Source organism: Emydura macquarii, unplaced genomic scaffold (genome assembly GCF_026122565.2).
Source record: "Emydura macquarii macquarii isolate MOO-44397 ecotype Brisbane River unplaced genomic scaffold, CSIRO-AGI_Emac_v2 contig_554, whole genome shotgun sequence".
NCBI lineage: Eukaryota > Metazoa > Chordata > Testudines > Chelidae > Emydura > Emydura macquarii.
The window spans coordinates 10,908,021-10,920,456 of NW_027130691.1; the positions used below are offsets into that span (position 1 = coordinate 10,908,021).

General features: G+C 38.1%; 1 protein-coding gene across 2 annotated transcripts in view; it reads right to left on the bottom strand.

Moving 5' to 3' along the window:
* STX2 (syntaxin 2) overlaps positions 1 to 12,436 on the bottom strand; it is a 35,686-nt gene that overhangs the window by 14,142 nt on the left and 9,108 nt on the right. For both annotated transcript variants that reach the window (XM_067539756.1, XM_067539755.1), the window contains exons 3-6: positions 9,018 to 9,117; positions 1,701 to 1,775; positions 614 to 687; positions 306 to 414 (exon numbers count right to left, since the gene is read on the bottom strand). In XM_067539756.1, coding sequence (XP_067395857.1) covers positions 306 to 414; positions 614 to 687; positions 1,701 to 1,775; positions 9,018 to 9,117 — 358 coding nt within the window. The remainder of the gene's footprint in view (positions 1 to 305; positions 415 to 613; positions 688 to 1,700; positions 1,776 to 9,017; positions 9,118 to 12,436) is intronic.

Genomic DNA, 12,436 nt, shown 5'->3' on the forward strand with positions numbered 1-12,436 from the left:
TTATGCATAACATAAAACAAACAAATAGAAGCTTATTTGTGTTCATTATCTAAAGAGTTAAGTTCCAAAGAAAAAGACTTAGAGAAGCATGCAGGACTACACTGCCATTTTATTGGAATAAACCTTGTCTGGAAGTATAAACAAAGGATTGAAATAGAGGAAAATAAAACTAGAAGACTGCTGTTATTATTTCAATCCTGTATAAACCAAGGAAGTGACAAAAAGTGTCAATAAAAAAAACCCAAAAAGACCATTAAAAAAATTAATTCAGCCATCTACATCAGGAGAAAATTCAGGTCACTTACTTATTTCTAACTGTCGTTGTATCCGTCCTTTGCTGCGTTCTCGAAACAGGGTCTGGGTCTCATTGTATTCTGTCATGACCTCCACAAACTTCCGGGACAATACTGAGTGCTAGTTTTGAGGAATAAAAATATACTACATCATTTTATAACAAAACACAATTGCAAAAAAAAAAAAGTTTAACATAGTATGTAGGTTCCAGCAAAGTCCAACCATTCCCCCTCCTCATGCCACAATGTGTGTGTGTATTTTGGAGCTTAGTTGATTGTTAAAATCCTCAGATTTCCCCATGTGTACTTGATGATCATACCTGTGTTTTTCGTATCCTGAGGTCAATTGATGTTCGATTAACATTCCCATCCTGAGCAAAACTTTGTTCAATAGCTAGGAAGAATATAAAAATTCATTCTGTAAGGTGTTAAGAATGCAACATACAGTAAAAATTTTGATAATGTAACAAAAAATTACTATTTTATAAATCATTTTATATAGTTTTCCTGTTCCCCACCTCAAAAAGATAGTTTCTCTTTAAAAACAGTTTCACCACATAATAAAAACTAAACATATTAATGACATAGAATGCAAGGTTAAGAATATAACTGTTTAAACAGCCACATTAAAAACAAGTTTGTAAAAGTATCTGTTTATTGATGAGTGAGTATTATGTCATCTTTTGTGCTTGAAAAGGGTTGAACAAATTAGGGTTGCCACTAAAATCTAAATAATAATAAATGTTATTTGCTGGACATAGGAATTTTATTAAATATTATCCATAAATCTAGAAATCTGATTACTGAAGAAAAGATGGACCTGAATGTAATCTAGTAGCATTAGAAATAAACATTGTTATGTTTGAGTTGACATATGTTGAACAATTAAGACCCCTAAATTCTTAATTAGCTGCCTAAATAAGTGGCCTGATTTTCACAAGTACTGAGAAGCAGAAATATGAATTTTGCGAGAGATCCTCAGTTGGAGTAATTCAGCATAGTTCCATGCCAGTTTGCACCATCTGAGGATATGGCCCCCTATTTTAAAACTGTTGATTAAAAATGTTTGCTGTCTCTAATGTATTTAATCTACAATTCTTTCCTTTCAACTGCTAAAGGGGTATGGCTGGATAATTTTTGATATAATAAGTTAAACTTATTTTAATGATCAGAGTTCCAACATTACATGTTCCAAGATTTTCTGTAGTAATTTATTACATTTTCTTAAAGTTTGGGACATCCCACTATGATACAGGCTCTGAAAACCAAATTTGTATATACACACATACTGACTCTATTACATTGAGGGGCAAATTCCAAAGTTCTGAGACTATTAGAGCACTCCTAATATCACAGATACATATAAGGCTCTATATAATATTTAAATCAGGGTTTTTTTGCACTTACCCTTTAACTTAGCTCGTATTTTATTAGCAATTTTCTTGATTTCCTTGTTCAAGTCCTCGAGTTCTTCCTTTGTTCCTTTTTTAAAGGAATGTGAAATTAACTTTTAGAATCATTAGTGATCTATTCTAAGCCATGCTGATAGGTAAGTATACATTTTGGAAGATATCCAAATGATCTTTTTTAGAACCTTAGAACCTAAAATTGACTACAAGCCTTCTAAAGGACGGAAACTGTACAGATGGAATATTGTTGGAGGGGATAGGCAGCCTGAACCTTTAAATTAACTGGCTTACTTGTAGTGGATTATATTAAAATTTTATTCTATACTTAGGGTGTTATTTGTGATGTATTTTAAGTTATGTTGAGGGCATCCAAAATATATTAAGACATTCCCCTTTCAGCATTTCTATGCATCTAAATATGTTGATTAACTCCAGGATCATTGTCAAGTGACCAGGAGGAGATCCAATTACCTGGATCAAGTTAGTGAGAAAGCATGATGAGTGAATTCCTTAAAAATCGTATCATTTTAAAAGAACATGAAACCTCAGTCATCTGCCCCCATGCCAAACGCCTAGTCCTGTGCATAAAGCAATGGACAGGGAGATGAGAGACCTAGGTTCTATGCTGACTTTGCCGCTCATCTGCTACGTGAACAGGGGCAATTCACTCCCCCCCGCTCCTTTTGGCTTTGTTTTCCTGGCTGTAAAATGGGGGGATAATACTTGTTTTCCGTGAAGTTATTGAGAGCTGCAAGTAATAAGCTCTATTATTATATAATTAATGCAGAGTTCATCACTATTGTATCTTAGCTTCCTTCCACCACTGATATCAATTTGATCATGTTTACATAATGCTGACATTCAGTCCTATTTTCCTGTTTAACATTCAATTAGATATACAAGAGGGCAGTAGAGTAATTTTTTTGCCTCTAATAGAAGAAAACTTCAGAGATTAAAGCTTCATAGCCTCTGAAAGAAAAATAATATCGGATAAACGTGGCTTCTCCAGAAGTGTTTGGATACTCAGCATCAAAACAAAGAAAGACGACTCTCACTTGATCATATTTCTAGAAAAATACCATCTGACACTTTAGAATTAGATGCAAGAGAAGATTTTAGTTTTTATTAACAACTATTACTGTGGTCTACAATAGAGGAAATCTGAAAAGGGAGGCATCATGATCTTTGTTGCATTTATGGAAAAATCTTGTCTCAGTCATAAAGTCAATGAGAAACAAAAGCTTAAACTATAGATAGCTCTCTGCCATATTTCTTCCTGAATGCTTTTACAATCATCTGAGGAAACGTTAATGAATTTACAAAAACAATGATTTCGCAGAAAATGTTTGAGCTGTTATGTCAGATTGCTGATACGATCACGTTGTGGATAGGGCTGAGTGAATAATGGATTTTTTGGCTCAAGGTACTAAACCAAAAAATTTGGAAAAATTGCAGTTCGATCTGAACTGACATACCCAAGCCCCTCACCCCAAAAGTTTTTGAACCAAAAATTAAAGCTATTTACACTCAATTCAAAAAATTCTCCTTCAAACTTTTTGTTTCAAATTGGCCACTTCAGGTGATTTTCACCTTTGTAGGCCTTTTTTTTTTTTTTAAATTGACATTTGGTCAATTCGAAATGAAACATTTTGAAATTAAAGGTTTTGATTCTTGATGAAAAATTCAGTCAAAACCTTTTGCTGAATTCGACAAATAGGTTTCAGAATCCAAAAATTGTTGGGTTTTTTTTTGGCCAAAAGACATAAGAACACAAGAACATCCAAGACTGGGACAGACCAATAGTCCACCTAGCCCCGAATCTTTTCTTCCGACAGTGGTCAATGCCAGTTGCTTCAGAGGGAATGAACAGAACAGGCAATCCATCCCGTCATCCACTCCCAGCTTCTGGCAGTCATAGACTAAGGACACCCAGAGCATGAAGTTGCATCCTTTAACATTTTGCCTAAAAGCCACTGATAGACCTATTCTCCATCTTTTTTCAAACCTAGTTATACTTCTGAACTTCACTTGGCAAGAAATTCCACAGGTTGACTATGTGCTGTGTGAAGAAGTATTTCCTTATGTACTTCCTAATACTTTCATTGGGTGATCTTGTGTAATGTAAAGGGGTAAACAACATTTTCTTATTCACTTTCTCCACACCATTGATGATTTTATAGACCTCTATCACATCCCCCCCTTAGTTGTCTTTTTCCAAGATGAAAAGGCCTGGTCTTCTTAATCTCTCCTCATATAGAAGATATTCCCTACCTTTAATTTTTGTTGCCCTTCTCTGTACTTTTTCCATTCCTAATATATTTTTTGAGATGGGGTGACTAGAACCGCATGCAAGATTTAAGACGCGGCATACCGTATCTTATTATCTATTCCTTTCCTAAATTGTTTGTAACTTTGTTAGCTTTTTTGACTGCTGGGGCAAAACATTGAGCAGATGTTTTCAGAGAACTATCCACAATCATTTGAAGATCTCTTTTTTGAGTGCTAGCAGCTAATTTGAGATCCCATCATTTTGTATGTGTAGTTGGGATGTTTTCTAATGTGCATTATTGTTCATTTATCAACATTAAATTTTACCTGCTATTTTGTTGCCCAGTCACCCAGTTGTGTGAGATCCCTTCGTAACTCTTTAGTCTCATTTGGACTTACCTATCTTGAATAATTTTGCAAATTTTGCCATCTTGCTGTTTACCCCCTTTTTCCAGATCTTTTATGAGTATTTTGAACAGCACTGGTCACAGAACAGATCCCTGAGGTACATCACTATTCACCTCTCTCCACTGTGAAAACTGACCATCTATTCCTACCCTTTCTTTCCTGTCTTTTAATCAGTTACTGATCCAGGAGAGGACTTTCTCTCTTATCCCATGACTGCTTACTTTGCTAGAGAGCGTTTCGTGAAGGACCTTTGTCAAAGGCTTTCTGAAAGCCCAAGTACAAAGCCACTGGATCACCCAGTTCACATATTTGTTGACCCCCTCAAAGACAACTAATAGATTGGTGAGGAGTGATTTCCCTCTACAAAAGCAGTACTGACTCTTCCCCCAACAAATTGTGTTCATCTATGTGTCTGATAGTTTCAATCAATTTGCCTGTTACTGAAGTTAGGTTTACCAGCCTGTAATTGCCAGGATCACCTCTTGCACCTTTTTAAAAAATTGCTGGTCACATTAGCTATCCTCCAGTCATCTGGCACTGTGGCTGATTTAAGCAATGGGCTACATATCACAGTTAGTAGTTCTGAAATTTCACATTTGAGTTTCTTCAGAACTCTTGGTTGAATACCATCTGGTCCTACTGAATTATTATTGTTTAATTTATCAATTTGTTCTAAAACCTCCTCTACTGACACCTCAATCTGGGACAGTTTCTCAGATATGTCACCTAAAAATAATGGCTCAGGTGTGGGAATCTCCCTCACATTCTCTGCAGTGAAGATCAATGCAAAGAACTAATTTAGATTCTCCACAATGGCCTTGTCTTCCTTGAATGCTCCTTTAGCTTCTCAATCAGCCAGTGGCCACATTGATTATTTTGAGGCTTCCTGTTTCTAATGTATTTAAAAAATGTGTTACTGTTAGTTTTTGAGTCTTTTGCTAGTTGCTCTTCAAATTCTTTTTTGGCCTGCCTAATTATACCATTAGTTAAAAACAATTCGCCAAGCTCTAGACGTGGATGATCTTGAAAATGAGGAACTAGAAGATAAAGGAATCTTACCAAACGAAGTCTTTAGAAAGATGTAACTGGCACGGCATAATTGCCATTGTTGTATAACATTTATATTTCCCTCAGACGCTGCCATGGGAGGGGGTGTATTGGAAAGTTATATTGTATAAAGGTGTTTTTTTTTTAAAAAACAAGCAAACAAACAGAGTGTTTGGAGAAGACTTAGTAAAAACAAATCAGAAGCGAACACAAGGAATTCCCCAATCTCATGAGTTTTATACCAGGTGCACATGTAACTTAATTTTCTCTGTATTAATTGTAAGTGAAGGGACAACAATTTTTGTATATATTCCCAAAACAGAAGGCAGAACTTATTTGTGATTTTATAGTACCCTGTGTGAATCTTCATTTGAATTCAAAGTAAAACTATTTCTTGCATAGTTCTAACACAAATTTAACAAAACAAGGACAGAAAGTAAACATACAAATTACCAGAATTAGTATGATGTTGTTCACCATTATCAAATTTTCAAATAATCAACCTAGCTACTGGTCTTTCACTGTGTCATTTAATTTGATAAGTTTTTGTTCAACCACTGAAAATTGTAATTTCTATAAAAGCATATAAAGTTGGCCATAAACAAATCTCTCTTCTGGAGAACTAGGTTCAAGGCTGATGAGACAGTAATTAAATGTTTCAAGTAGAAATTTCTGAAAATTTTCAGTAACATTTTTTTTTAAAAATGTATGATCCTAAATTAACACCACCACATATGCAGAGCTAAAAATTAAAACCCATATGACAAACTCTCCTCTTAAGATAAAAACCAGCTATTTACAGACATGTATGTTAAATACCACCATGTACTAAGTCCTCACAGACTCGAGTTTTTCCATTCTTCTTTCCGTCCTCCCTGCTCTCATCTTACATTTGAAACTTAAACTCATGTCTTTCAAACAGAAACAAAACAGAAGTGATATAAAAACCCTAGCCTCACAGCAAACTATTGTGTGTTTTTTGGAATCTACCTCATTGAAGCTATACAGCTTTTTCCACATACTTCCTTCCGTTAGTCTCCCATTTCCTCCAGGCATAATACATAGCTTTTCTGAATTTTACCACCATCACGAATGAACTGAAACACACTTTTCACACACCAGCTTCATCACAACAGGCCAGTATCAATGAACTGTTACTCTGTCACAAACTTGTGGCTATTATAAAATCCAGTTTTATTTTTTAACTTAAAATGCTTTTTCCATCTTCTATAGATGCAATGTTTTTGGAACAAAATTAATGGTCCCCAAGACTACTTTCCTTAATGACTTCCAGGTACTAACTCTCTTCAGTGCAAGATCACCATCATAGAGAAACAGCCACCTCCACCCAGCAGCTGCAACCCTGAAGTAGCCAATTTGTAACTATTTGTTGCATCTCCTCCAGTAATAGTAACCAGTTATATTCCCCCCCAAATTTGCTGCTTTCTTCTTGTTGTCATCATCTACCTGCTATGGGACTGATTCATGACTGCATTACTCCATTTTTATGGCAACGTAACTTCACTAAAATTAGTGAAGTTACACTATATTAAAACAAGAGTAATGCAGAAATGAATCAAGCCCTAAAATCTGCATCTACAATGAAAATTTGAGGGAAGTTTTGTATCATTGCTTCAGCACTGGTGAAAATTAACTGGTGCTGATAGCCACCAGTTTGCACAAAAAAATCAAAAGGAAACACAAACCCTTTGCGAATCTGTACATACACAGTAAGCTGATATAGGCAGACAGAGAAAGGCAGCAATTCAAATTTAGTTCATTAAGATTACTTTAAAAAAATAAAGGATTTACTTTTTGGTCCAAATATAAAATTCAACAACTGAAAATGTATTGATTTTTTAATCAAGAGAAAATGTCACGTTTTCCCCCCTTATAAATAGTGCATTCTAAACTCGTCTTTCACTGATTCATTGTTTTTCCCTTAATCACATCACTGTACCAGGCACTGCCCATTTTTCACTGGAGAATACTGTGTATACAGTCTAATAAGGACGGATTTAGCTAAACTTCTACAGTGAATCTAGGCATAGACAACTATAATAAGCTTATGAATAATACCATTATAGACATTAAAGGGTGAGATTTTCAAAGGGGCCTAAATTACTTGGGAACACAAGACCCACTGAAAATTAGCAGCGCATGTACTCCTAAGTCACTTAGGCACTTTGGAACATTCTACTCGATGCTGAACTTGCAAAAAAGGTGAAAAGTTAAAGTTCTTTTTTTTAAATCTGAAATGCATACAAGTGATATTTTGAGCAACTGTATAAGATAATGTACTAATGTAATGGGATAAGGATGTAATGATTTTTAGTAAGTATGAATGAAGAATGAATGCACTTGGAGTCAGTAGAGATAAAACGGCAAGGAACTAATTGCTGAGGTAATGGTTCTCAGCCTTCAAGGACAGAAGGAAGAGAAGATGCTTTTGTTTAAAGAATTTTTACAACCCAGATGGCCAAAGATCAAGATAACCCCAGAAAACAGGGGAGTTAACATCCAAGGACAAAACCAAGGCAAAGTGTGAAACAGGAATGAAAGAATAATGGGAATGCTGTCACACTTGTGATATCAAACGTAATTGACGATTACATCAAACAAGGAGACTGACATGACAAAATCCATAAACCTGAATGGGGAAGGATAAAAATGGAGAGAAGAAACCTGGACTTTGGGCTCATTCTGCAAACCCCAAGGAGCATCGTGTCACGACCGACAGAGCCCGGCTCCACCCTCGTGTCTGAATCACCTGGCCAGTGACTCAGCTCAGGCAAAAAGGGACTGGTAATTATATCCCTCCTGCAGAAGTGTGTGTGTGTGTGAGAGAGTGAGAATGTGTTTTAGGCAATTGCTTTTTAAAGTTTTTCTTTTTTGTATTCATAATAAACGCGGCATATTGCCTTATCCCCCGAATAAGATCCTGCTGTTTATTTTATAACAGCTGCATCAAGGTTCATCGCAAGGAGCATGGGTACTGCAGGGGCTTCCTGCTTCTGCCCTTCACTCAACTTCAAGGCCCCCCCCCCCCCCGCCCTTAGCTTTTTTTTGTTTTGTCAATTTCAGTTACAGTGGAAGGGGGGAGCCTGGAGCAGAGTCAGTCCTGCAGGGAGCTGATAATCGCGGGGGTGGGAGGGAAGCACGGTGGGCGCGTGATGATGTAGCTGCATGCAGAGCTGAGAGCCCAGGTGGAAGTGCTCCTGATGAGGACATGCACAACCAACAGAGGAGGATTGTGTGGACATGCCTGACATAGGTGGACTTAAGTTTGTAGTGTAGACATGACCTTACTGTTTTTAGAAATTGATTAGGTTAAGTTTTAGACTGGCTTATGGGAGTATTATGGAAACAATGTTTTGAAGACATTCCCTCTTTTAAGTGGGATCTTAAAGCTGAAATGGGCAATTTATTTTATATCTGAGATGTAAAAAAATGTACCACATTCCATAAATTCTGCAACATTCACCTCCTACTTAAAAGTTCTATTCTCATATATGACTACATACCCATTAAGAGTATTCATTCAGGACAACTATCCATACATATTAAATATCCAAAAAAGTAAAAGACTTACTGCCTTCAGGATTTGGTGCAGACAAGATAATGCTATGTTTCTTCTTAACTTCTTCCACATTTTGTGCTATTTTAGTTATATTGTTTCTGAGTTCCTCAACCTACAGGGAAAGAAGGACGTGACCATGAAGATGCTAGAAAAAAATTTGTTACCAACATATTAGGAAGAAGAAATGCATCTTTGATTTTAAGAATCTCAGGAGTGAAAGGATAACTAGACAAGATGGTGCTGAGCAGAGGGGGACTGATGACCTGATCTGTGGTTGCTCCAGTGCTCTGGAGAACGACCTTTTGGCGGCAGCAATCGTGATGCCAACAAGCCCCGATGCCAACTGTGAACTGGAACGCCCGAAGCAGCGCCTGGGCACTGATGACTTATGGTATTGCTTCCCCCTCAGTGCCGGGTCTGCCTCCGGCAACTGGGTTCTGCACCACGCTGGTGCAGGTGAACTCCTCTGTACCAAGGACCTTCTGGTGAGCGGCCTCTTGCAGGCAACCCAGACAGGTCCTGCCTCCTGGAACAAGCTTCGCCCAGTGCCGGGGACCATGGTGGGGTGACCTTGCTCCGTGCCCCGCCAATGCAGGGTGCTCTGGCAATCATGACCCGGAGTGACTTCTTGGGGAGTGGCATTGTGTTGATCCTTCCACTCGGGGCAACCAGGCTGCTGGAGATTGTGCCCCAGGCTCCAGGGATCGCCTAAGCCAACCAGGGGGTCCCAACACAGGCTTCCCCTGCGACACCGGCACCTTCTCTCTGGGCGGAGGCCAGGGCAGGAACAACACCAACAAGGTTCGTGCTGCATGAAATGCCTCCAGCATTGACAGTGCCGGCAGGTGCAGAGATGCCCTCCCATGCCCAGGAGTCAGGTGGCTGTCTGGTTGGAGACATAGGCTCCAGCAGTGGTGAGCAAGTCTCCACTGTCTGACCTTGGTGCAGCACTATGCTCGACCCCGCTTTCTTGGATGGTGCAGGGAGTGGCCCGCTCTGTGCACTGATTTTGTTGCTTCTTCCTTGACGGAGAGGAAGACATCTGATACTGAGGTAGGGCCAGTGCCAATGGCGCACTGTGCACGGATGCCACGCTCGGTACCGAGGTAGAGTGGGTTGGTTTGGAGGCCGGTTGGAGTGCTGCCTCCATTAGTAAGGCTTTTAAGTGGATCTCTCTGTCTTTTTGGGTTTGAGGTCTGAAAGCCTTACAAATCTTGCATTTGTCCTTATGATGAGTTTCCCCCAGGCACTTTAGGCAACTATCATGGGGGTCGCTCAATGGAAAGGCCTTCCCACAGGAGGCACAAGGTTTGAAGCCCAGTGACCAGGGCATGCCCCGCTTCCGGCAAAGTCCCAGCCAGGACTATCCTATTAACTACCACTATTAACACCTCTTAAGGACTAATCTACCTAACTAAGACAAACAACAAATGATTAAGGAGAACAAAAGGGATTGAGAAAACACTTGCGATGTAAGTGGTAGCAGTTCCAGCAACCGTCACAGGTGGAAAGAAGAAACTGAGTGTGCATAGGGCCGACAGAGCCTCATATATTGCAGAATGTGCATGGGGCACCAGAGCTGGTCCTAAGGGTATTGCTAAAGGGAAAAAAGTTCCAGTAACCATGCACGGAGACGTGCACACACCTACAATGGAATGGACATGAGCAAGCACTCGAAGAAGTATACTTTTTAAAAAAAAAGTTATTTTGAAGTAACATCTCCCCGGAGAAGAAATCCTTTCATTAAAAATATAATAGGGCTCCTAATTTATATATGTAACTCAGAAAATGAAACAAACAGGCTTCTGATTTTTTTTTAAACTTAAATTTCATGAAGATGGATACAAATTTCCAAACCAAAGGCAAGATACAAAGTTGGAGTTGTGATGCTGTCTAAAGGGGAAGGTTACCACCTACACTAATATAGTAACCTCTTTTACAAAGCTGATAATTCATGTACAAAGCATGCTTTATCATTGTCATACTTTATATGCCTTTGTCATTGTGTATGCCTTTATCGTTGGAAAAGTTGTAATCCTGAGTATTATCATCTGGTTATAATATATAATCAACATTGTGTGTACAATTATGAGAATTGCTATATGTTTGTAACTCAAACATGTTGCGAGTCTGAGAAACACCCACAGGTTAGCTCTTCAGGAATAACAAGGGAACTGTAGACAAGAGCCCCCACGTGTCATACCCAAAGACACCTCAAACGGTATGTATGCAGAATGTGCAAGCAAAAATTTGCTATTCACACGAAGAACTGATGATAAAACACGTATGCCATGAAACTGCTTGACCCATTACATAGCAAGGATTTTTCCAGTAAAAAGGGTCAGGATATAAAAAGGGAGAACAAAGGCTCCTGGCCATTTCTTTCCTACCCCATATCTCTGGACTGAGGAAATTCTGACGGGAAATTTTGAACAAAAAGGACTGAGGTCCCCAAAACCTATTTGGGCAACCCAGAGAGATTTATTAAAAATACTAGTAGATTTAACATCCTTGCTATCATTTTGGAATGCATACTTGGATCAAATTATACTTTTTTATATTTGTTTTAACATTTTAGTAACTCATTTCTTTTTCTTAGTTAATAAATCTTGAATTAGTTTTACTATAGGATTGGCTACAGCATTGTCTTTGATGTAAGGTCCTGAGCATCCATTGACCTGGGTAAGCAGTTGGCACTCTGGGGCTGGAAGAACTTAATGTGTGATGATTTTTGGTTTTAATAATCAGTTATCACAGAAGTCCAGTTTGTATGGGTGGTAATAGACACTGCAGGGGACTGTCTGTGGCTCCATGTTAAACTAGTATAACAATCCAGGAGCACACATTTCTTGCTGGTTTGGTTAAATCTAATTATAGAATGTATCACCAGTGTGGGGATGTCTGCCCAGTTTTTTTGACAGTCTGGCCTGAGATTAGCCCTCTCAGCTGTGATCCATATCAGGCACAGTGACAGAAGTATATAGATTTATAAACACAGATACACTAGGTTTCCATTGTGTGTCATTACTTGCAAAATTCTAAATAACCAGGCCATTTTAACTTAGTTTATTTGACCTTATTGATAAAACTAAGAAAGCAAAACTGTAATTTAAAAAAAGAGAATCCAAGTGAAAGATATCAAGATGACTGTTTTTGGAATGTCCAACATCTTAAGTACTGAAAAATTGATTGTTTTCTATTGAAAACTTTTAGCAATCATACTCACAAGCTGAGACCCTATTCAAAGAATTAAAGAACATCTATAAAGCTCTAGAGTAGAGAAGGCAGCAAACACACTGATACAACTACCAGGTAAAATACTGAGACCACCACCATTATTTCTGTTTGTGTTTCAACGTGAGTATTTTTCTAGACATATCTGAACTGACAAAGCAGGATGATATAACAAAAAGTCTTAGTTCATTTAGGAT